General features: G+C 39.6%; 1 protein-coding gene across 1 annotated transcript in view; it reads left to right on the top strand.

The window, feature by feature from the left end:
• The first annotated feature begins 9891 nt into the window (after window positions 1-9891).
• The window catches only part of igdcc4 (immunoglobulin superfamily, DCC subclass, member 4), a 57038-nt gene continuing 39456 nt past the window's right edge, over window positions 9892-27473 (top strand). Inside the window, exons 1-2 of the mRNA XM_078258031.1 lie at window positions 9892-9958; window positions 26336-26650. Of these exons, the coding sequence (XP_078114157.1) occupies window positions 9892-9958; window positions 26336-26650 (382 nt within the window). The remainder of the gene's footprint in view (window positions 9959-26335; window positions 26651-27473) is intronic.

Raw genomic sequence — 27473 nt, 5'->3', positions numbered from 1 at the left:
CAGTCTCCAATGGAAGCTTCAGCTGCGTGTTGAATAGAGTAGGACTGCCAATCGGACGATATCTGCAAGCAAACTATTAGACTATTATAATACTTTATTCTGTACGGTATGAACAGAACGATAAATCCTAACTATCCTGACGCTCGACCAATCATCGTGCGTGAGTCTGCTGTCACTTTTATTCAGACCAATAGGCAGATTACTCTAATCCTTGACGTGGTGTTGTTGACCCAATCACTGTGTAGCTCTCTGTCCATGGTGCTGAACCAGTCCCACCGACGGAGGTAAACAGTGTGGCGTTTAACTGCAAACTATTAGACTCGTTGCTGACCCTTTCCCTAACAGTAGCATTATATGATAACCACATTGCATTTACAGTTCATCTGAAGTGAAGTTGTAACACTTCTAATCACACGTTTGTGTTGTTTTGTAGTTTGATATTTTTCTTCAGTTTCTTTTTCTTGTCCTGTGCAGCAATGCTCGTACTTTGCTGAGGCAAAACAAATGCTATACACAATGTATAGCATGTACAATATAGTACTGTAACGTATAAATTCTGCAGCAATACTAGAAAGATACAGTAACCCTGGATGAAATAAGCAATAGGTTAGAAGTAGTTTCCTTTACATTCTGCAATTCCAGATGTACCACACCCCATTTGTTACAGGACCATTGTTCACATCAGTACCCAAGCAATTGGCCCAAACCTCAATATCAAATACTTGAGTTTGTTGCTGAACTAAATACTAAATTGACTCCTGCTCTCCAGCTGGGGTTGCTGTTTCACTGCAATGAGAGAGTCTGGAGGAAAACTTGGCCACAGGAAACAATCTCTTGGTGGTAAACACACTTGTTGGCAAACATTTGCTTGGCTAACTAAGAAGGACTTTTTTCAACAAAAGACAAACTTTGTGACTGGTTTGATAAGCATACATACAACCACTGATGGAGGAGGTACTCAGATCAATTACTTAAGTAAAATTAGCAATACCACAGTGTAGAAATACTGTTGGCCAGGTTCTGTCCAAGATTTTTGCATGTTAAAAGGAAGTTTTTCCTCGCCGCTGTCGCACAAAATGCATGCTCTTGTGGGTCTCTGTAAATTATAGGGTGTGGTCTTGACGTGTCCTGAGATAACTTCTGTCATGAATTGACACTATAAATAAAATGTAATTGAAAATTGAATTACACTGCTGTGTAGCTTAATCTGTAATAATATATCATATTTTATTAGTTGATAATATTTTGTATTAACAATCTGAATCTGTAGAGTATCTAGTAACTAAAGTTGTAGTACGATACGATACACTTTACACATGCACAATGATGCTGCATGCATTACAAACAGTGAATAGTACTCTATAATCAGATTAAAAGATAGATAGTGAAATACAAAGTACAACATTTCCCTCTGAAATGTAATAATGAGGTGATTGAAGGATTACTGCGAGATCAGAGTTACTTTCATATTGCCACAGCAACACATTTACAGTATCAAGTAGGCTAAGCCACATGAGTTCACTCAGAGAAAATGATTAGAAAACTCTTTTCTTACTTGTCAAGCCCCATTGGTTTTCAATAATATAAATTTCACATTGCAAATTACACCACATCTTGAGGTCTCGGTAATAATCTGATGATATCTATATCATAATATGTTACATATTGTACTGGGCTCTACCATGCCCTGATCATTGGGTTCTGACACAGATGATTTGATTAGTCATTGAGACAGTTAGATAAACTATCATACAGGTCAAAAAGACAGCGGTGAGCATAGTGAATATTAATACCTCCATCCTTAGGAAAAACTCTTTATTAGTTACAGTGTCATGGTACTGTTTTGTAGTGGAGTCGTGCTCCCACCTCCCTGTGAAGGTGTACTATATTATCATATTATTATTATGTTATAGTATTGCTATTTCCTATAAGGCACTTTTTCTATCTATCTATCAAAATTCAAAATTGAATATCCTCCTTTCCTCCTTCAAAATTGAAAATCCTCCTAAGATGATTTTAAGATGAAGGTACGTTTACCAAAGTAAACGTACTTTCATCTTAAAATCATCTTTGAAAGGACTGTCGTCCCTCTAGTCAAAATGCAAAATATACTACTGATAATTGTAATATTAATTAAAAATGGCCATACTGTACATGTTCATTTCTCTGATTGTATTGTGAAAATAGTGTCAAAATTATAAGACATTGACATTTACTTTCCACAACAATTTACACAAAAGCAAGAAGAGGAGGCATAAAGTGTTCTCAATTAGTAGAAGTATAGAATATCAAAGATTACTCATTCCAGGGTGTAATCAGTAATATTTCTTTTGAAATAAACAATGAATAAAACATGAAAACGTGTGACAGATTGTTATAATGAGTGAATAATGAGAGATATATGGCTTTTATCGACTGGCATCATCTGTCAAATCGAGGCCAATGGGTATGGATATGTGGACTTGTAAAGCTGACCGTTACCTCACACTGTTTCTCCAGCCAGTCTCTCATTTTTCCCCTCCTCTCTCCATAAATATTTATCAGGCAGAGTTTCAGTCTAGACAAGCTTCTGACAGGTTGTTCTAAAGCCATGATGGCGTAAACCTTAAATAGAAATCTACAGAAGAGTTGTCTATAATTGGCCTCTCTTTCTTGCCTTTTAATCTTTCTCTCTTTCTCTCATTCTGCCTCTCTCGTCTCTTCACCAAACATGGCCACCAACGCCTTGCATTTTTCAACTGAGATTCACAATCTACTTTTTAAGCAAATTAGGACAAGGGCTGCTTCTTTCAGAGAGTATTGGTCCTACTCTGTATTTACAGATCCCACTGTCTCCATCCCACTTCAGCTCACCAACAGTGCTTCACTCTGTATAGATTCGAATGGGAAAGTCAGATTTCCCCCATGAGCTTTCCCAACAAACCATTGATGGGTCTTTTCTGGGTCCTCTTTGCTGTGTGCTTTGTCATCATCCTGAATGGGATGTAGACAGAAGGCAGGATATTAAGTACTGAGTAAGACAGTGAGAGAATGAGAGGGGTAGGATGGAAAAACAAAGAAAGACAGAAAGAAGAAAAGAGGAAATGAAGGGTGAGAGAGGGAGTTTAATGAGTTAATGAGTTTAATGTTTACTTTGGATCAGTGAAAATTCCTTCTCTGCTTCCTCTCATGGCAGGTAACCCACAAATAATCCATAAATCACTAAAGATTTACAGTTAAAAGTTGATTTTTGCGTAAGTTAGATAATGTCCTGTACAAAAAGTTTTTCAGTTTACGGAAATTTCATAAAACATTTTGTCAGTTAAATGTGGAGGTGCTACACCACCACACGCAAACAGTTGCACAGACACACAGACACACAGACACAGACACACACACACACACACACACACACACACACACATGTTAGTCCACCTGTTTCATATTGAATACCAAAATGCATGTATTAATGTAATCTTCATCATTGGGTGTGTAAATACACTTTAAATGAGGTAAAAAATAAGTATCTGTTGTTCAGCACTCAACATCCCTTATTGATGCTCTCAATTGCGGACCAGCACCAGTGCACCCTCGTGTCATTGTCCTCCTAAAGAAAAAACATTTGCCCAATCGCCCTCTAAGCCCTGTGCTACCGTTGTCTTGGTTTCTATGGAGACGCTTTCCTCCAGACTAAGCATGTGGAGGGCATCCCTCCAGCGGAAGGAGGTGGAATAACACTGTGGCAAGGCAATCATACACCAACCTCATTTACATATCCAAACATGGACCATGGACCGTAGCATACAGTATTTGTTCACTAAACATTTTAAAGTAGTAGTTGATTCAATCCAGCTAGAAATATATATATATGTTCTTATCAACAGAAAGGAAAAGTTTAGTTAATTCTGAAATTGTGTGAATAGCTGAAGAAATCAAATGAACGAACGTTACAGTGAAATACTCTTCTTCGCTCAGAATGTAGAAAACATCTTTCTTTGTGCATGGAGATTGCTCAGCATTCAGGTCACCGCTGCTCCCTTTGTACCGTTGACATGAATGATGCATGCTTGTGTCTCGACCTTTTGTGGTCACTCCTCAACACCTCCAGCTGGGGGCACTGTTGTGTCTGTAAGTCAGCCTCTGTGGTATTTCCCTACCTATTCAGGAGACGCTCTACTGTCAGATGGAGCTGTGTCTCTGACCTTGAGAAAGATGAAAGACAGCCACAACCCAACAGAGGCTACTGTACTCAGCATTCAAATACACAAACCTTACTGAGACAAGACTGTCACACTTGCAGCCTAGAGACAAGGGCACAAACAAAGAAGGGAAGAGGAAGAGACAAGGTGACAAATACCTTTTCTTTTTTTTTCTTTTTTCTAGTCACATTATAACCGCTGTCATTTCATACTATTTCCTTGAAAAGCTACTTTTGAAGCTGCACTTGTGATTTGGTCATTATGTTTTGCTTTATTTTTAGATTGCATGCTATTTGTTTACAACTTTTATACAAAGTCAAGATGAAAAAATAAAGCTTAATAAAACAATAGAAAACAGTATAGTTTTCTCACTCCTTTAAATACTTGTGAAATGGAAAGGTTCACTGATTAATAGGCTAAATAAAAATGGAACCAAATAAACAGAACTGCAGCTAACCATTATTTACATATTTCACTGGGGCCGTAATTGCACCGGTGACTGACTGGCACACAGCCACAATGATTTCTAATCCAGCAATGAATCTCTAACTGTAAGATCCCCCACGGATGACAATAATGCAAGTGCGTGTTTTAATCAGTAAAATACTCCTTTTCAATTCTTTAACATAGTATAAAAACACATTATCATTAATACAATTCAAATGAAGGCTAAAAACTGAAAGACTCAATTAAAAGGATGTTATAATGATCCTGATACCACTTATTTAACACAAAATACCAACCCATAATGGTATATGTGTCATTTAGGCATATAACAAGTTAATAATCCTTGCACCACAGAGTGGCTAATGAACCTCATTATGACATCATCTATGTACATTTATTTACAATATTTCTTAGGGGAAAATACACTAAGGGTGTTTATAATGTGATGTTTCACCTATGTCTTATGGCAATGATTGTAATGTATCACCAAGCATTTAAGAATGGTGGTAATGACCAATACATTAGACAGCCCACTTAATGTGTTATTAGCTTGAAAAGATACCAGAATAGATATTAACTGTTCATTTTATCATTTTATTTATTTATTTTTTAACCTTTATTTATTCAGGGAAGGTTCACTGAGAGGCAGCCTTTTTTTTGCAGGAACGCCCTGATCACATTCACACATTTGCACATCCATACCTGGAAGCTGCCCAGTACAACCACAGTCTGATCTGCTGGCCACTGAGCAGCTCCACTGGAGCGGTTGGAGGTTAAGGGCCTTGCTCAAGGGCACCTCAGTGGTGGTAATGAGGGAGGGACAAGTGCTGCTCTATCACTTTCCCCACCCAGATTTTTATCAGTTGTCAGTATTGTCAGTCTGGGGATTGAATCGACGACCTCTTGGTCACAAGCTGTCTTCTCTAACCTTTATGCCACCACTGCCTCCTTTATCTGTGTTTGGTTATGTTTGAAGACTTGCTACTGAGCTGTGGAAAGCTGAGGCCCACCATCAAGTTCCATGTCCAGGCGGCATACGACATGCTTCCCAGTCCGTCAAATCTCGGGGCAAAGGTTAGACACTGACATTGCCTGCTGTGCTCGTAACTGGGAAGTGAACCATAGGGCACATTCTGAGTTGCTGCCCCAAGGCACTAGGAGAGGGCTGATACTGTTGGTGCCATCATCAAGTCCTTAAGGTAATTGCAGAACACATCAGCACCAGAGTTGAGTGGGGCAAGCGATCCCGCCCCTCAAAACAGGCCATTACTTCTCTCAGGGCAGCGGAGCAGCAAGGACCCTCAGTTCTGCAGGAATCTTGACCTCTGCAGGGGACTGGAAGCTGCTGGTGGATCTGGAGAAACAGCTCAAGTTCCCTAAGATCGTGTCCAAATCGTCCATGCACTTCACCATGTTGGAGCTAACAGTCCCCTGGGAAGATTGCTTGGACTAGGCCTTTGGTGAATGCAGGCAAGGTGGCTGGAGGTGCTCTAGGACAAGGTGCTTCCAAGTTTAAGTTAGATGCAGCGCGTTCCTTGGCCAGAGCCTAATTGAAGAGCCATGTCAAGTCAAGTTTATTTTTATCATATTTTTTATGGCCCAATATCACAAATTTGCCTCAAGGGGATTTACAATCTGTACAGAACAGGAAATCCTCTCTCCTTAGATCCTTGTTTTGAAAAAAAAAAAGGCAAAACTCCTCCCAAACAAACCCTTTAACAGGGAAAACATGTTAGAAAGCTCAGCAAGAGCAACTGAGGAGGTATCCTTCTCCCAGGACGGAAAGACACGCAATAGATGTCGTGTCGTGTGCGACTGTGGCAGAGAGTAGAACCATGTGGCCAAATAGCCATCTGGACACAAGCTGAGGTCTATTCAGCCTCAGCAAGGTTGCCTGGTGGAGGGTGTATGATGCTGAAACACCTGCTTATGGCAGATTTCCTTTCCTCAGTTGATTCAAGAATATTCTTGAAACAGAGTAAGTGTACTGTAACTTACTTACTTAATCCTCTTGGCCCCCTTGTGAGCATAAGGCGTCCACCATGGATGTCCACCTCACTCTCCTCTGTGCTAAGGTCTATACTTCTTGCCAGGAGGTCCCCATTTTGGTCAGTTCATCAAGTGTGGACCGCCTCCAGTTGGAGTTAGGTCTCCCTAGCTTCCTCATGCCTTGGGGATTATAGTCCAAAACTCCCCACTTTATGGATTTCATTTCAATGTGGATTTGCTCCTGGTTCATGCGTCTCCACAGGTCTATATTTGATATCTTGTTGGGCCACCAAATCCTCAGTATGTATCTGAGACCGTTGTTAATGAACACTTGTAGTTTATCGATGATTGATTTGGTGGTTTTCCAGGTTTCACAGCCATATAGAAGGACCAATTTTACATTTGTATTGAAGATTCTGATTTTGGTGTTTCTAAAGAGCTGGGAAGAGAGCCATACAGGTCGGAGTGTTCTAAAGAGTACTGTAAACAAGTGTTTAATCTCATCCCATGCATATTAAGAAAAGCACTTTCGCTCACGGTAAATATAACAGTTACTAAGATTCATTTTCTGGAGCAGTGTTGCTCAGCTACTCGCCAACCAATTACAATATTGTCTATAGTAGAAAGATCTAATTTGTTTTCAAAGAAAAACAGCAACACCAACATACCGTTCACTGCCAAGAGAAACTACTAAAACCTCTGGCAGTTTGACTCAAGCCAGATGAGTTTACTATCCTAATTGGTCTCAGTGGGTAGAGCATCAAATGTGTAAATAATGTTCTCAGCACTTGGCCTGCTCTATCTTTGCTTGCCTTCTTTGACTGTGAAAGGAAAGCTGTTCCTGTTGGAATAATGTCCTGTAATTCCTGAAGCACATTGTTTTTATCTTGTAGCCTACAAAACTGCTTTAAATATGGTAAGAGACCAGTGTTCAATCACAGAGCCACCAATCTTATAATACATATCAACCAGAGTGCATGGCCAGCAATGTCTGTTGGGGATAACAAATTGCAGATGAGATTTCAACTGTTGCTGCAGCATGCGCAATGGGATTGAGGTTTAAGAGAATCAGGTTACTCATAATTAAGAACATAGCTTGAAGCAGGTCGTACCCTCCACCGGATCAGCTTTTGTGGTTTTGATGGGACACAAGTCATTTAACTTGTGTTTGTCTGGACTATAGCACTGCAACATAAACTTAGTTTCACATTGCATAATCATGTCCTGCATTGTACACTGGTACTGCTTTTATTTGTTAACACTTTCTACAGTACCAATACTGTAGTGCAGCACACACACACACACACACACACACACACACACACACACACACACGCGCGCACACACACACACACACACACACACACACACAGTGTGATGGATATAGAGGCACAAACACCAGCAAATAGTGAAGTGTCAACATTTTATGACAAATCTGAACGAAAGCTATTTGTTATAGATGTTTTGTGCATTCAGATCATAGCACCGCTGTAGAGTGATTTGCGAGCAGCTGGTAGTTCATTATTTTACGGAAGCTGAGGAGGGAAAAAAAGGAGAAGCTGCTTGACCAGAGGACACAGCAATGCTATTAGTTTTCCAGTGCAACTACATAATCCAATGGCCCAGACATTTGCTTTAATCAGACACCTGGGAAATGCATCCATCCCATTTCATTTCATCAACTCAAATCAATCTCATATCAGCATTAAATTAATACGCTGAGAGGAGATATTTTTTTACCAAAGGGAACTCCTTCATTACCTTCTTTTATGATTGCCTGTCTCTTTTCTCCATGGTGTATAAAGCATTCTACTCCTACATGTTGTAAACTCATTGTGAAAAAAACAAAACAAAAGGAGGCTGTATTTAAAAGCACACATTTTCACTCAAATTGAAAAGGATGATTCAATAATAGGCTTTCTTTCATCCCAAAAAGCAATTTATAAGTATATGTCACATCAAAAGGTGTATAACTTGGAACTTCAAAGAACAATGCTTCGTTCATTACAGTGTTACAAGTAGCAGCTTTGATATACATGTAGACTGCTGTATCGCCATATCTAATCTGGTTAAAGCTTGTGGTTTTCTCCCCTGCTCTATCTTTGTATGCTGGTAGTGAATGTGGGGATGCTGCTGGTTTCAGTGATGCTGAGAGTGCTGCACGAGGCGAGTCTTTGTCTGCTCTGGGAAGGCTGGGCTCCAGCTGGCTCATGCTACTGTATGTGCAAAAGTCAGAGAGTCCCTCAGCACTCAGTGCAGGAGGCGAGCTGGTTGATTGATTGGGATGCACACCACCAATGCCCCCCCTTGTTTCCTCCTCCTCCTCCTCTTGCCTGTTCTTGCTCATGGAACACATGTGCCTTTCCTGCTCTCCATTTTTTACCCAGACCTTTATAACACACAAGCATTCATGCTGCCATGCACACACATCTGTACATGTGGATAAACAAAGGTACATGCACACACACACACACACACACACACACACACACACACACACACACACACACACACACACACACAGATCAGATTGAAGAAAACTAAAAACACGCTATGATAAATTATATGAATGAATGAGTGTAGATTTTGCATGATTAGAACATGTGTATCTGGATGTGTGAATGCTCATTCAAATAACTAATGTCTGCAACACTGGGTTCATTCAGGGCGACACATTTGCAGTTATTACAACTGCCAGAGCATTCTCCACACTTCGTTTTGCTCTAGCAGAGATCCCTAACGAATTCATCATTCCAGACAGAGAGAGAGGGCGCCTGGGGTAATATATTTTAACACATTTGGTGTTGCAAGTGTTTCTACAGCGTCTCCGCTTTGAATGAATCTTCCAAGTGTAAGAGGGAAGCATGGAGTTGAACAAACAGGAGGAAGAAGGGGTGTGTAATCACCAACCGCTTTTCAGGACTCCAGCGACGACCAGCCAGCCAGTGTCTGGTGAACGCGCGTGTGCGCGTATGCGTGCGTCCATGCGTGTGCATGTGCGTGCGTGTGTGTGTGTGTGTGTGGACCAGCAGCTAACACACACTTAACATTCGTTCGCAACATGGCGTTGAAGCGCCGAGAGACACGACGGCTCTCCCCCGACTAAGCTTATTGTTAGGAAATCCAGGGGACTGTTAACCAAAGAGACTTAAACATTTACAGAGAGTCATTTACGCACCGGCGGAGACAATAGCAGATTCCAGCATGTCGCTATAACGGTATAGCTGGTTGTATAGACGTACGCTGCTACCCCACTGTTGGAAATCAAAGGCTGTACATGGCGGTGGAGAGTACAATTTGGCTGTTCTGTCTTCTTTCGCTGTTTTGTGGTGCATCCAAGCAAGGTAAAAACACACACTTTGATCATCTGCATGTTTTTCAGTGGAGTGCATGTGTGAGGCAGCGGGACACTCATATTACACTGAAGTGTAGTTACTAGAACATAAGTGGGCTGTGATAAAAGATAGGAGAGATACTGGGTGAATTTGCACCTTGCACGGTAATATCCCTCCGTGTTCTGTGTTCACCTCATGTGGCCTCACCGATTCGTACGAGGTAGGGTTGGATTGTTACTTCATGGATTTCTCTGACAGGACGCGCTCTGAGGCTCTGGCGTTACGAAGTTGCAGCACATTGCCCAAGGAGCAGCCCTGAATGGTGCCACAGAGCGGCCAAAGGGCTTTGAACCGACCGGGGAAGTTTCGGATCACACATGGGATAGATAGATAGATAGATAGATAGATAGATAGATAGATAGATAGGTAGATAGATATTTGTTGATCCCCAAAATGGGAAATTACATTGTTACAACAGCAACATATCAGTTACACAGCACAGATGGGGTTCATTATAAAGACGTGTGTTCGGCCTTTGGTGTTTATTAATAAGAGTGGAGAGCCCTGGAAGCAGCTCAGTCTTGCATGTGTCGATTGCTTTGCCCCCCCCCCCCAAAAAAAAAAAAAGTTTTTCTCACGGTTTAATAACCGAATACGATTGTGTACATGGTTGTATAGACACTGGCTCAGAAAGTTGAATGAGAGGATTTTAAGGAAAGAGTAATATTGTCATCAAAAGGACGTTCTGTGTCTCAGAGCTGATGGTGAAACATGCACAGTAGCAGTTTTATTTCCCAGACATTTGCGGTGGCTTCTGAGAGTGGAAGCGTGCTTGTTGGAGAGGGAAGTCTGCCTACACAGGTGGCAACGAGTGGGTGAAACACTGACCACAGGATTTACATGACAAAGACCTGTGCAGAATGTCAGTGGATAATAACAAAATATAAGAAGCAATACAAATATAAAAAAATATACATTTTTTGAAAATTGTTTAAAGATTCCACATTGGTTTCTGACATTCTTCGACTTATAGATTGATCAAGAAAAACAATCGGCAGATTTATCAATTAAGAAAATGATTGTTAGTTGCAGCCCTACTTTGAATTCCCACCCAAGTATTATGGAGCAGGGGCACCAGATGACGTGAACTGAAATCAGCCTTACTTTGACCTGTGTCCAGTACCTGTAATGTCTACAATATCTTATGTCATATTTTATTCCTGATATCTTGTGATGGTTGATTGGTTCCTTAGCCCATGCCAATAGTACACACACTATTATTATTCACTATTTCTCATTTTAACACTTTTTCCAATTTTAAAGTACATCTCTTGGCAAAAATGTCTGCTTAAAGATTTACATTGTTTTACAGTAATGCAGTTTGTGGGTGTTGTCTCTCTTCCTGCAATATATATGTAACACACGCTTTCTTTCAAAACTTTGCTACCATTGCCTTTTGTCTCATCAGCCAGTGGAGTTGTGCTTAGGTCATAGCTGCATTATTACAGTTTTTCTTTTATCCTTCTCTTTTGTCTGGAGATAGTACATAGTTTTGCTGCTGCTGCAACTTTCTTCAATGTCTTATTATGACATAATCTGCAGTAATTATTACCAACATGATAAGAAATAAAGGAATATCGTGCACAAGGATTGGTGTGGCGGTGAAAAGTCAAGCGTGGTGGAATAAATATATCACAAACTCTAAATTACTTTGGCACATCCAGGTAGACACTAACTCCTTCTGAGAAATACTGTAATCTTATCACGAGTTCCATTATTCATTGTTCAATTATGCATATAAAAGCCTTACAAGGGAGGCAACTATAGAGGGATGCTTCCTTGACTTCCATCTGATCTAATGGTGGAAGGTCAGAGGATACAATTTATATAGAGGTAGATTACCATGCCCCGCAGACTTCAGCAGGGACAGAGTAAGGAATTACTCCCCTTGAGATCCTCTTGACAGGAGAGTAAGTGCTACACACTGGGGGAGATCACATGCAGATGATGAAATCTCTTGCGGGTAAATGGCAATTGTGATGGAAGTTGTTTGTGATAAGAGTGAAGAGGAAATTGATTTATTTGCACTGTGAAGTTTATTATTAAAAGTTGGTACCAAGCAGTTTTGACAATTGGTCGCTATTATAAAATATCACATTTAAAAAATGACTGAAAGAACATTAAACAAATCCAAGACTAACAACCATTTAAATAATTAAGAATTGTCATCAAACTGTGCTTTGCTTCAGAGCAGAAGCCACATTTGTATTGCTCTGCACAAACTGACAGCATCATCATGCATGTATTATTACTAAATAATTACTTTGCATTATTAGTCATCAAGGCCAGTAAACAACATCATTAAGGATGACTTGGCGTGTGCATGTTTCTCTGTGTGTGCATTTTGTTGGGTTTAGAAAGTGGAGCATGAATGTTGTGGATTTTGGTGGTTGTGGGAACTGAGACTGGTGAGTGGGGGCTGGGTGTGATTCTGGGATGTGGATGAATTAACGGGCGCTGGCAGGGCGAATTTGAGGGCAAGGGCCATTGCTACATCCACAAACAAAGAGCTTGTTTTGTCCTTTCTAAAGCTCAAAAGGAAGTATGTCAACTTCACTTAACATAACACAAGCAAATCAGTTGTACAAAAGTGCCTGGGTGTCTGTGTGTTCACAGTCCATATAGTTATTAAAAAACATCTGCACTCCTGCAAGACTTTATGAGCAAATCAATCTGATTATTGGAACGCCTTTAGCATTTTTATATGCACATGAAAATTATACACAGCAACAGTTGCATGATGAAGAATTGGCACTACGCTGACTGAGAATGTCATATGAGGTAATTTACCCTTATGCATCAAATTAGTATTTACTAGGATAAATTAAATTACATTATTTTATGTGAAAGATGGATCACTCTACAACTCAACATCTAGTTACTGTTTTACTCAAAAAACACATTTATTCCTCCAATATTCTCAGGTCAGATGTGGTCATCTCAACAGCTTGTTTTATACAAAGTTAATATCTGGACTGAACACCCGAGGAACATTAGCTGTAGGAAACTGCTAAAGTGAACCCGTGCCATGTTAGGCATGGTGGTGGGAGGAATATGTTTTTTTTGAGTCAACCATTTATTCCACACACTGCACCAGGGTACTGTGGGGCAAAGTCCATTCTCTAGCTTAAATATCATGGAGATGTAAAGTTACACAAAGGGTTACATTTTTGGCTTGGCACAGTATTTAGAGGAAGATAGTTTTAATGTAGTGAGGTTGGTGTGTTACAAACATTGCATCTTTAAAAAAAAGTCTGAACAAGGTTATTTGTCATGAGTTAGCAGCACAAAATGCAGAAATGTATTAGCAGCACAGTGAGGTCATGGGTATCATCGTCACAAAAGTTGTATCACTAAATGCAAAAGCTTGAATGGCATTATGCATGACAATCAAATAACAGCAATTTCTTCCCAACAAATTTCAAAATGTACTTAAAATCTCAAACAAAACTTTTTTTTCAATATTCTTTTGCTACTGTTTACTTACATTGTGTTTCCATCAAGCTAGGGGTGTCATAACTCCAGAGTTATGTCAAGCAAAACAGACCAAATGATAAAAAGTGTGTTAATAATAATTGATTGTTGGACAATTTAAAGAAGATCCTAATACAAACCTGAGATACCAAACTATTACATTTGTGTCATCGTAGAAGCTGGAAATTTCAATAGAAAGTGCAAAAAGAGCTGTGGGTATCAACAAGCCTTTCCTTTACTTTGACAGCGTGTAACATTTACTGCAGATACAAAGCAGCATGGGCATCCCACATTTTTCCCCTCACCACATTTTGATGTATGTCCAATACTCTTGTCTTTTGGCCTCTATTGGTCTTCCAAATATTGAAAAAAAAATCTGGCTCAGAAATGAAAGTTTACTTTGCAGCTTGGTTTTTGTTTCTGGCACTAGTTTTCTTGCTGCTGTTATTTATGGTACAGATACTCATAACACAAAACACTATACAGTCAAGTTTTTGCTCTATTGTTCATATATTCTCTAATAAGAGTCCAATGGGCGCCTAGACCATAATCATAGTATGCAAGGGTTTCAGCTGCAGTCTCCATAGAAAGCAAGTCCAGAAATTCCTTCAACCAGTTAAATTTATTATAGCAGTCTAATTTTAAAAAATGATCGTATAAACTGAATAAACAGCCCCTCTGGCAGGTAGATCTTCCTTATCCACTGCAGGAAGATGGAGTCAATGTTGGTCTCCACCTTTTATGTCCCTTAGAGTTGAAATCCATCTCCTTCTTAACTCATCTGTAATGTTTAGCTGTGTTCAGCTCCAGTTTGTTATGTCTACAACAGAAGGCCAGCTGTTCAACCTCCTGTATAGTGGCAGCTACAGAATATTAAACATTTAACTTGTAGAGTGATGTATGCTGTCTGTAGAACCACTTGCCTTGGCCTTTACTGTTACTGCTCATGTGTCTTATATCAGTGTGAAATGGCTTTGAGGTCACCAAAAGATTTTTCTGTGTAGGTTGTTTTTGCGGTTGTTATTTTGGCAAGTAAATCCAGTGAGTAAATGTGGAGAAAAATACATTATACCCATTCTTACCTTCCGTTCGTCCATGTCCTGTAGCAGATTGAGAGATCCCCTCCTTAATGACTTCATGTAATTGCACTTATAAATTGACTGAAGTATTAATGAGGTACTTATTTAAATTGCAGCTTTACTGACTATGTTCTACTTGCTAGCCTTGTTTGAACGTTGGGCTCAAACTTATTGCACTTTTTCAGTATTTATGTGAACATACATACACAGATCTCTTGAGACTTAAAACCAGAGTTTGTTGGACAGCAGTGCCTGTGAAGAATAGCTCATTACACATTAGCGGCAAATTAAATATCTGCGTGTGTGTGTGTGTGTGTGTGTGTGTGTGTGTGTGTGTGTGTGTGTGTGTGTGCTGAGGTGCATTCACCCTGTGTGACTGCCTGCTCGCTTGTGTGTAAGCATGGGTGTGTCAGCTGCAATTTGTGAGTGCATCTTGATCCCCTCCCCAGAGTCCATGCTAAATTAGGATGCATATTATTTAAAGATGCCCTGGGCTGAGTTTCAGCTGGGTATATTTGTGCAGTGAATATGTTGATTTTTATGGTGCCCTGTGTGCTCCTATTCACGCTGCCACAGAGGCAATTTTAAGCACAGAAGTGTTTGTATGAAAGGTGACGTCTCGATTTTTTTTTTTAAATGATTTTCTCTCCTGGGATGTTCAAAGCACTGTGATGAATTTATTTTGTTTTCATTAATGACTAGCACGGTCTCTTAGAAATATCTGAAAATAAAATGTTGTAAGCTAGTGTTAATTTTGCACAAGTATGAGCAGACATGTGTGTTTACGACTAGCCTGGGTTGGATCTTAGGTAAAAGAAGAAAAAAAGCCCATCTTAAACCTTTGACAGAGGTTAAGATAGTATAATAAGGAAAACAAATTAATTTCCTGAAGTTTCTTTTCCAATTGTTGATTTTCTGGCTTTTATTGATATATATGATGCAATTTTAACCATTAACCATTTTCAGGTATAAAACATTTCAGGGGTTGTCTTAGGGCTGTGCGATATGGAGAAAATCAAATATCACGATATTTTTGACCAAATACCTCAATATCGATACCGCAACGATGTTGTAGTGTTGACTATTGGTGCTTTCACAAAATATTTACACAATGAGATTTAAAATCACAAATAATCATAAATGGTCATCATAAATAATCACCAGAAATTGGGAAATAATGACTAAGTGGCTAAAGGCAAATAACAGAACAGTTATAACAGTCTGGAAAGTTCAGAAAATGACTTCACTTTACTGTAATGCAACCTTTAAAACCAGGAAAAGACAACACTTATCGATATAATATCGATATATTGCCCAGCTCTAGGTTGTCTATCGACTAAAGTAAGTTTATCGGTGTTTTTTGCCCCCAACGGCTCCTTCCAGGCTGCGCTGCCTTTAAGGCACTAGGATTAGGCACTGGTTATGGTTATGGTTATGGTTAGGGTTAGGGTTAAGGTTAGGGTTAGGTGCCTTGGAGGCAGCGGTTGCAGCGCTGCCTGGAAGGAGCAGTGGTGGGCAAAAAACACTATTGAGCCTAAAGTAATGGCTTTCACATGTGGGTCTCAGTGATGGAAAAGTTCCATTTGACTCTTTTCAATCCTGACAGGAGGGTTACATAGAGCTGCTTCAATTTCCTTTTACAAAAGTATTACAGCTTGCATAACTCACAAATGTCACATTTCAGAGTCAAAATTTCACCTCAAAGTCTTTTGTGAGCCGTTTGTACACTATACACAGAGATCATATGTAAGAGCATTATACTCTTGAATGGGACCTTACCAGAAATGTTACTGCTTTGTTCACACTTGAGCCATAGTCAGATGATGCCAACGTATAAAATTGGCTAAGCATTTACATTACAGGGAATTCCTTATAGGACCTAAATGTCTTCTGTATTCTCCTTAGAGATGGTCCGATACCATTTTTTGCTTCCCGATACCGATTCCGATACCTGAACTTGCGTATCGGCCGATACCGAGTACCGATCCGATAGCAGTTTGTCATATATTTTATTATGTTTTAACAACTGTATACTACTATCCCTGTATGGATGTGCTATTATTTCTATCTTTGTTATCGGTCTGGCTCAAGTTAAACTCTTTGTGAAACATGAACGCCCAGAACTTTCTTTTATTCTGCAGTTTGACAGTCAGTTATAACGGAAAAAGAACGTAAATAAACTACTTTAACGTAGATTTTCTTTAGGGCTTTATTACGTGGTATCGGATCGGTGCATAAACTCCAGTACTTCCCGATACCGATACCAGCGTTTTAGGCTGTTTTCTTTAGCAGGCGATACTGGTATCGGTATCGGAACATCTCTAATTCTCCTATGGCATTTGTTTGCCCTGAGTTGCACCTTTATTGCATACAGAGACCAAATGTTTCCTAGTCTTTTGTAATGCTGCTATTTGTTAACTATTTGATCCCAGGAGTACAAATAGATATTACTGCTGCAATGATGCAACTTAAATGGATTGTGCTATGTCATCCTGTTGGTTTACTAGGTCATTGAGGTTAGCCACATAGTGTAGTTGATAACATTATATGATGTGCTTCGAGCTGATGCTAGGTGTAGGGTCACAGCTGCACTGAAGTAGGTATACAGTATTTGACCTCAGCAAGCCAGCAATAACCTCAATCCAAGGTCTAATCATAACCTCATTTCAGTCCTAGCACTTGTTCTATCCATAGCCCCAAGCTTGGACTTGGGTCATGTTCATGTTAAAGCTGCAGCAATATTTTGTGTAATGAGGTAACCAACATCAAATGAAGCTCCTTATAGTAGTGAGCATTTTTTAAGAAAGTAGTCGGTCAAAAAAAAGTCAACTTGTCACACTGATGAGCTCTATATACCTGGGACAACTTGATTTCTCACTGATACTTGTTTATGTTACTTTGGCTTATTCTAGCAGTGTAGCTTTATCTTTGTGTGTGTGTGTGTGTGTGTGTGTGTGTGTGTGTGTGTGTGTGTGTGCTTTTGAGAGAAAAGCAGCAGTCTGGCGGCGCTCACTTGGTCAACTAACCTGCATTCACATTCCTTCCATTCCTCCCCACTGTCTGCTTGGTCACATGAGTGCAGTGGAGGTTACACTGAAGGTGAGAACATGTGGGTAGTTATAGATAAATCAATAATTTGACTGCCGAATTATAGTTTAGCTTTAGAGTTATGGTATATTGATGAGTATGTGCTGCGGAGGAAACAAGTTGTGAACAAAACACTGACAATTTTGTGCAACAGTAGACTGTGCTTTAACACTCAAAGGAATTCTAATTGCTACTAGAATGGCCCTAGCGGTCATACATTATTTGCATATAATTTCAAATATAAATTTAAAATCTATTAATACATTGACCTGTAATGTTAGGATAGGTAAAGGGCTATGTGGTTCCGGTAAACAAGCTGTTTTGAGGCAGCAGATATTACTGAAGTTACAGTCAACATCGCCTACGATGAAGTTGCAAAAACACCAGGTGTTTCCACTGGTAGATTATTATAGTTAATAAAACTGCAGCACAGTGACGATACAGACATTTTGGTATTTCTGGAATCATTTGTACTTTCATACTGAGTACACTCGCCCTTTACTCCTCATTCAGATGCTGTATATTACCCAAAAATCACAGGACATCTCTCTTACATCAGTGATGAAAAATGTCATTATTGACAATTCCAGTGTGAGCATAACAATATGTGAAGCTCGCTCAGTGCAGTATGCCTTTCCTCAGTACATGTACCAGCAGGTATTGTCACATAGTCTCATTCATTATTCTGACCTTTAAAAAGCAGAGTTGAGTCTACATACTGGGAACCGTTACATTAATACCAGTATACCGTCTAATTCACCAATGTCACCAGCAAAAATTCCTGTTCATTCATTGTGCTGCTGCGTGAACAAACAGATTCTGATTTGGATCTCCCGTGTTACTCCCATGTTAGTTTTATTGCTTGCTTTGTTGACTCATGCAAGTGGGCCTGGCACTTGACATGGCCATGTGGAGGCCCCATGCTGTTGGGAGGCCCTGCATGCATGAACGCTGCTCTGTGATTGGAGGAAGCCAGACTGGGATGAATGAGCACTGTACATAGAGCAGGAGGCATGAGGGAATGCACTGGTACGCCCCCCTCTCTCATTCTCTATCGTTTCGCTCCCTTTCTCCCTCTTGTGCACATACACATTCAGTGGGGCATAGGAGCCATGTTTGTCTCACCACAACCCCTCTTTTTTTCATTCTACACTTTCATGACTTTTTTTGTTCTGCTAGCTTTGAGAACAGAGTCACCGTATGATCTCCGTGATTGGAAATGTCAACTTTGAGGTGCATTACTGTATGCAAAATATGGCAACTTTTCATATTCAGATGTGTGGTACAGTGTGACAGGTGCAAAGGCATGTTGACAAATCATTACACAAGTTTAAGTACAATGTTGGGCTGAAATGATTTTTTAAGCAAAAATGCCTCAAATCCCGTATCAAAACACTCAATCCACAGAGAAATGCACACATATGCACACTTATATATATATATATATATATATATATATATATATATAAGTAGAAAGTGTCACTACAGTGCCATTACAGTCATTCCCCGGCTGCAATGACGGTGCAGAGAGACTTTTCAGACAGAGGGTGAATACAGATGTATTCAGACAGAGTGTATAAGAAAAATAATATGTTTTTTTAAACATGAAACATCTAAACATGTTCTAGAAAAAATAAGTGTGAAACTGGAAATGAGCATAATATGGTAAATTTAAGGAAATAATGATGATGGTGTGCATTTTTCACTATTTTCTGATATTTTATATTGCTTTTGGGAGGTCATTAGATAGTAATAATTTAGATTTATGTGTTTTTAAGTTTAAGATTTTTAATATGTCACTTGATTTAAAGGCCAGGGATCTCAAACACAGAACACTTAATTTAGAAAGATGCTTCAAACTGTTTTTCATCAGAAGTAAAGGCAGCCCTTAAGGTGAATAAAGCAAGTTCCATTAGCAATTAGTTAGCTAGTGGGAGCACTATTGTTATTGCGCTTCTAGCATTGCGCCACTGTATGCAGAGGAAACACTGGAGCCATTGATAGAACTGCAACTGATGTGCCCTGTAGCACGATACTAACGATCTCTCTGTAAAGGCAGATTGAGGACACATTTTGAAAGTTCACAATCTAATATCGCCATATCGCACACCCCTAATTGCAGCCCTGTCAGTATGTGTAAACTCAGTTGACTCTCCAATGCACAAGTCAGAGTAAAATCTTTGATTCATTGTATCAGCTTTCTGACAGTGAGAGTGAGTGAGTGAGTGAGTGTGTTTGTGGTTACGATGACGGGGTGTGAGAAGAACCCTGCTGTATCGTCATGGGAGGAAACACAGCTTGAACGGTTAACACCTGACACGGCAGCTGTTCAGATTGTCAAATGACTCAGAGCCTCTCTGTGGATTCAGTGAAATGTTGAGCTCTCTGTATGCCCCATTACTTAAAGCGTAACTCTCGCCAAAATGCAACCTAGGGTCTTTTTGTGAATGTACCCGAGTCAAACTTTTGTTTAAAAGCATATCTAGAACGGAAGCGTCACTTTTAAGATTTATCGTATTCTCGTTTTTCGGTCAAATGACCTTTTGAATGGGAGTCTTAGGGGCACTTTTATGCTAGCCTCAAAATAGCTATTTTTTAAAAACACTAAGAAGGCTCGACACAACATGAAACTTTGCTCGAAGTATCGCCAGGGGCTCTACACATGAACGCAAGCATTGAGAACATTGTGTACACAGAGTTTACTAAAAAGAAAGGTTTTGAGCAACTCACTGTAGCTACATAGGGTTGTCACGTAGTGGCCCAGTGCGCTGACATGCACTAACATCTAAATCAAACACAACTAAGCCACACAGCCAACGGACGGGACGCAGCGCTCCACAAAATAAACAAAATATTGCATACTTATTGCGACACTTTCGATATATTGCAGTAACGATATTGAGTCGATATATCTTGCACCCCTCGATATAATATTGCGCAACATGCTATTGCGATAACGATATTTAGTCGATATATCTTGCACCCCTAGTTCCAATCATGATGAATTGTAATAACTTTATTAAGCCCTAAGCAATTCATCTAGCGCCACCATGAGGTCAAATTATACATTTGTCCAATACTTTGATTTATGAAAATTTACCTGCAAAACAAACAACGTTCCTATCAGCCTCAGTTGTACATTGTGTTTAGTGCTAATTTGCTAATAGTAGCATGCTAACATGCTAAACTAAGATGGTGAACATGGTCAACATTATACTTGCTAAACATCAGCATGTTAGCATTGTCAATGGGAGCATCTTGGCATGCCAACATTAGCATTTAGCTCAAGAGTATACAGAAGCCGACTTGATGTATATGTACAAGGCAATAACTGTGCAAAACAGATGACATATACAGGGTATATCAGCATTGGGTAAAAAGAACATTCATTTGCACTCTCTTAGCCGAGCCACTTTGTGCATATCTCTAGTTCCTGAAAGGCCTGAGGTATTGTATAGCTTCACTTTAGAGACTGTGGAAACCTGAGCTGTGGCCTCTTAGCCATTGGGTGTCCAGTCTCTGTTGACAGTGAGCAGGGCCGGGTGAAATATGCACTGTGTTGGGTCATTCTCCTGCTCCTACTCCTCCTCTTTCTCCTTCTGTTCTCCCAAACGTTTTGTGAATAGGTGATCCATTAACAGAAATTGACCAGCAGAATAGCGTTGATGGTATCGAGAGCACTGCCCTCCTAACTTCTCCATTTCTCCTGCCCTTTCTCTCTTCTTCTCTATCTGAGTGACAGACAGGGACAGTCTGTTTCTTTGTCTCTGTGTGTTTTGTTTTTTCTCTCTCTCTTTTCTGTGTATTTCCTTGTGAATAGAATTACAAATCAGTCTTTAATCTATCCATTTATCTATTAATCTAACTGATACATGGCAGTAGTAAGGAAATAGGCCTACACCAAACGTGATTCAATCAAAACACAAAATCTTGGGGATCATACCACCACCAATTAATGTTATTGGTGCAATTAAAAAGCTATTACAAATCCGGATAAGGTATCAACATTGTTACTGATCTGCTAAAGGGGCACTGTATCATTTGTGTGTGGTATGTTTGCTTCTTTGTTTCTTTTTCTCCTGTTGTCTGTTGGGCTCTATTTCATCCTCTCTCCCTTTTGAAAACCACTGTCCTGTCTCTACTTAGAGTAAGCTATGAACCTCTTGGCGCAGTGCCATCACAATCCATTCACTACAGCTCAGTGCGACCTCACAGCCGCTACTATCCCAGAGTGCACCCTGTCCTTTACAGCAGCTCCCATTTGTACAGTAAAGTGGCAAAATGGCCACTTCATAGATCCCCCCCCTCTTCACCACATTGTGTTCTCATGAGACAATGACAGTTACTCTGTGGGCTTACACACATCTGTGTGTGTTGAAAGGACCATGTGGGTACATGGCAGCATGTGAATATATGTGCGTGCGTGCATGCCTGCGTGCCTGTGTGCCTGCGTGCGTCCCTGCGTGTGTGCCAAATGGCCACAAATCTAGGGCATGTTGAGCTTGCTGGTGTGACTGTGTGTCTTAGTATCATGTGTGTTAATCCCATGAAATAGCCACTACATAAAATATGTGATATGCTTACTATGCCTATTTTTTAGCACATGCTTGAACGGTAATGGGACTATACTGTTACAGCAACTATTTTAGGTTGGACACCTATGTTTTATTTTATCTCATTATATAATTAGTTTTACACAGGTTAAGATGTCCAAACCTAAAATAAAATTAGTGTTTTGCAGTTTTTTTTCTCCTGTTTTGCATGTTCCTCATCACACGTCTACTCTAATGCCTTCCATATCCAACGCAGAACGATCCCCACTTCTCGCCAAGTGAAACCATTGGCAGTGACCTGCGAAATGGCTCCTAACGTTTTAATGACTTAATGAGACCTAATTAGTTGAAATGGGAATCAGGAAGACAGTAGCCGTGGCAGTTATCTGTGTGTGTTGCCATGCTTGTATGCAGGTGTTTCTGTTCCTGTTGTGAGCATGTTTAAATGTCTTTTACATGTGTGATGTTTATCAGTCCTTCCAGAGAAATGCAGTTTTTTTTTGTGATTTTTTGTGCATAATCCTTGATTATGCGACACGTTTCACGTTCAACATTTTTCAACTTTCTGCTAAGATATCTGTAACTTTTTTGCAACGAAAATGCGGGGATTATGAAATCATGCAAGCCCCGCATATTTTGCGTGGAAATCGGCAATTTATGCGGCGAAAGTGCGGCGTATTTCAAAAAATGCGGCCCCCGCATAAATATGCGGACTTTGGCTGGTTATGCATTGAATTATGCGATCGCATGATCGCGTTTTTCTGGAGGGACTGAAGTTTATCTGTTTGTATGGGTTTTGGGTACATGTGCATGTATGTTTATGTCCGTGTGTGTGTGTGTGTGTGTGTGTGTGTGTGTGTGTGTGTGTGTGTGTGTGTGTGTGTGTGTGTGTGTGTCAGAGCGCTGTGCAGCCTTTCTCAGCATTACCCAGCCTCTTCATCAGGAAGTGATGGTAAGGGGTCAGGCCTCATTTAATCAAGGAAAAAATTCCATCTCCCATTAACTTAATTAATCCAACACTGGAGAAAGAAAAGCTGAAAGAAACCTGCCTGTGTGTGTGTGTGTGCTAATATGCGTATGGCATGTGAGAAAATAGTGTTTCTAAGCTGGAATCATGGAGAGGTTTGTCAAATGAACTATAGAAGGGACGTTTAAATGATATTACTTGCACTGGTACAGTAATGACTTCATGAAAAAGACATTTTACTTAACATAATATTTGTCAGCTATAGATGAACCGAGGTTCTAGGCGGAAGTAAACAATCTTGTACAACCATGTGTATAACACTTTGATGTATGGAATGGATTTCACTGCTTTCAGTGCTTTTGCTAATAAATCTATCCATATATATATATATATATATATATATATACATACATATATATATATATATATTCAGTAGAACCTTTTATATAGTAAGTAGAACCTTTTATATAGTAATAAAAATATAGTCATCAAATAAATTTTTAATGAAATGAAAATAAAGGCTATCATTTCAGTAATGTAAATGTTTCTCTGAAATTTGGTTCAGTTTTAACACATAGCTGGATGTCAATTCTTTGCTGTGCTGTAATCAGCTACTCCACCAACAAACTGAGACTTTGGAAAAGAGTTTTTTCATTGAGTGTGATGAGTTAAATCATAAACCAGCAAGTCATTCCTGGTGGGTTTAATTGCTGCACTGTACATTTACATACAGACTGTGGAGGTCGGGGAAGCGATAGGGCTAATGTTTTTTTTCCCCAAAGGCTAAGTCAAAGCTTATTTCAAACTAGTGAGGGTTGAGACTAAAAAACCTCCACATTCACACAGACTAGTTTCATCTGACAGAGAGGCAACTGGCATCAACACAAACATATCTGCTTTCACTGTCAGTGTAAATGTGCACTTGAGAAAAGAACACATAAGTAAGATGCCAGGTTTGTCTACAGAGGTCAGACAATAGGAATATAAATGTTTTCAAAGCAATATGAGGCAACTCAGTCCAAAGCTCCAAATATGCAAAACTGTTGGAGGTACTTTAGTCACAAAAAGGAAAGCTAAATTATGTAAAATTCCAAGGGCAGGCGATTTTTCAAAATCCTTATTATGTAAAATACAAGTGCCCAATAAGGATATGATGACTATATACAATATATGATTTATTTTCTTTAGAGTGAGTTCCTTTTTCATTATGTATTTACATCATGCATGCATTTTTTTCCTAAAAATTGAAATGTACTAATATGGAGATGCTCAAAACAAGCAATTTCAAGAAAAATCAGTTTCAGTTGATTCATTATATGCTGTGCAGTACTAGACTAAAGATGTATTTTGCAATGTTTTATCATAATTGCTACCCACTGAACCTGTGTCTTCTATGTGCTGAATATGTGTGATCTACTAAAAGTAGAAAACAAAACTCACAGATAAGTCTTTGTTTTCTTTGATCCTTGCCACTGCTGTGCACTTGATACACTTTTTAAGATTTGGAACTGTGCAGGCTACTTTCCATTATATCTAATGCTATCCAGTAGGGATGTAAGAAAAAATTGATACACTTGAGTATCGCAATATTTTATTTAACAATACTTTATACAATTACTTTTTTTTTTTGTTTACATGCAAAAATATTCATGTAAGACAGTGGTTCACGTTTATGTTGTGTTTAAACCCCCTACCGCTAGATGGCTATGCTGAGACGCACCACTAGTGTCCTTGCCTAACAGTGCCTAGCAGTGCCTGACTTTTTGCTAGAAGCTAACAATGTAGCTATGGCTGATTGTTGGCCTACTTTAGCATATACAAATTTGCTCACTAAGAACCTGTGAACCACAATTCCAAACTGGCAGTTTGATTTTCGGTGTACTGAATTGTTTACCTAAAGTAAACTTCTTTGACTTTTATGCACATCATGTCTTTTTTTAAATATTACTCTTTCTAAAATTATACTTTAAAAAAATCCCAATATATCGCCTTACGCACAGTATCAAAATATATTGCAATATATTGAATCGTGACCCATGTATCATGATACGTATCATATTGCCAGATTCTTGCCAATACACAGCCCTACTATCCAGCCTGTTCATAAAAGATAATTAGCTACCGTCGTGTCAGTCAAGGTTTGAAGTGTTCAGGGCTTTTTATCTCCCATCTCCGATTCTCTCTTGATCTTTCCCCTCTTCTTTTTTCATTAGTTCTCAAAGAACTCAATTAGAACTGCGTTTCACAGCACTTACTGATGTATAATAAGAGTACAAAAACACAGTTGTGTAGGTGAGATACAGTAATGTAAAGATAGGAGAAATCAGTTTTTTTAGTTTATGGTTTAATATCTATTTTGTTACTATTTTGTTGAATTTTTTGTCTGGGTGGGTGGTGATGACGGGGGGGGGGGGGTGTTCATGTGGCTAGTTGTATGTTTTGTATATTAGACAGAAAAGATAGGAGAAATCTGCAGGTAGTGTGTTAAAACATACATAGCATGACCATGAATGCATTTATTTTCTTTCAAACGATTAAGTTTTAGTATTGTAAAATTGCTGTGGTTAAACAACATCATCTCCTTTAAGTGCAGTTTATGCATCATCTCTTTTCACACCAGCTCATCAACCTCTCACTCCAGGACTTCCCCTCTCTCTCACTGACTCTAATGTCCTGCCGCTGACATACAAAACCTTTCATGCCGCTGCACCCATTTCATTTTCAGAGCTCCTTTTTCTGGCCTGCTCTCTGTCCCCAAAACACCCTGCCCCTGGAATGCACTACCCCTATCCATCTCTGCTGCCAACACTATTGATTTTTTTGAAGTTATGCTATAAAATGACAAATTGCCAAGCACTGAAATGAATAAAGTAGACAAAAATAGCCAGAAATGACATATGAGGTAAATGTGTAAATAATTGGATCAATTGAGAAGAAAAGTGCAATATTTAATTCATAGTTTAGCTGTGATAGTGTCTGTGTCGCTGTGATAGCAGTGTGATAGTGTTCACAGAGCAATAAAATGCTCCTACAGAGGGTTGCAGAGAGGCTCTGTATATATAGTGTATATTATACTGACAAATGAGTAAAGACTTATTATCCTAGACAGTGGCAGGTACAGAGCATGGTTAACAAACTTTTTTTTTTTTGTCTTTGTCTCACACAGAAAAGCCTGTTTCGGTGGAGCTGAGCTGCGGGGCTGGGCCCAGCCATGTAGTATTGGAGCCAGGTTCGCCCCTCTTGCTGGACTGCAACCTTGGGGCCAGCGATACGCCTTTCAATGTCACCTGGCTTCAGGATGGCCAGCCTCTGCCTCTGGAGGGGGTTGACTTCCTGCAGTATTTGGCCAACGGATCCCTCCTCCTGCTGCCGACCTCTAAGGATGGCCAGTCTCCTCAGGGCGTGGAGGGTGGCTACAGCTGTGTGAGTGCCAGTGCCCATGGAGCCCTGACCAGCCGGACTGTAAATGTTCTCCTAGCAAGTAGGTGTCCAGCAGATACATTTGCAAATCCTGCAGTGCTCTCACATGTTCATGCCCATGTTTGGCATCTGTTTTTTGATTAGTGAAATGTATCAAAATGAATGCAAATCAAAGCTTGCATGCTGCAAGTGTAGGGCCCCAGATTAGCTGGAAGCCCCGAATTGTGTATAGGTGCAATATGTATATATAATATATATAGTGGTTTATTCAGTCTTTCTGTAGCCCTGTTAGACAAAAGATTTGTCCAGGGTGTATCAAGCCCTTCACCCAGTGCATGCTGGGATAGGCTCCAATACCCAAGTGTAGAAAGTTAATTGATAGATAGATGGATAGAAAATAAAAGATTGAATAGATGGAGTACAACTGAAACTATTAGTAAATTAAACGATTAGTTGATCAACAGAAGTAAAGTGAAGTAAAAATGTCACAAATGTACTGGTTCCAACATCTCAGATGTGAATATTTGCTGCTTTTTGGAGTCTTCTTTAATAGTAAATATTGTATGTCTTTAGGTTTCTCTTGGTTGGGCAATACATTTGGAGACGTCACCTCTGGGAAATTGTGATGGACCTGACATTTCACTGATGTGATGGAATGTTATTGGTTTGAATCGTTCATCCATTTAAAGCATTCAGTTGGGTATGCACATATACAGAGAGCAATGTGATTTGTCCGATTTGTCAAGGGAATTTCCTTGCATGGATAGAGTTGAACTTGGTTCTGCTCTGCCTCGGTTAGGAGACTTATACTCTGGTGGAGCCCTAACAAGTGTCCTGGGAGCAGGTACACTTTTAAACAACAGTCTGCTAAAAGGCACAGAGTG

This window comes from Sander vitreus, chromosome 1, assembly GCF_031162955.1.
Source record: "Sander vitreus isolate 19-12246 chromosome 1, sanVit1, whole genome shotgun sequence".
In the NCBI taxonomy this organism is placed as follows: Eukaryota; Metazoa; Chordata; class Actinopteri; order Perciformes; family Percidae; genus Sander; species Sander vitreus.
This window is presented reverse-complemented; position numbering and strand designations above follow the sequence as displayed.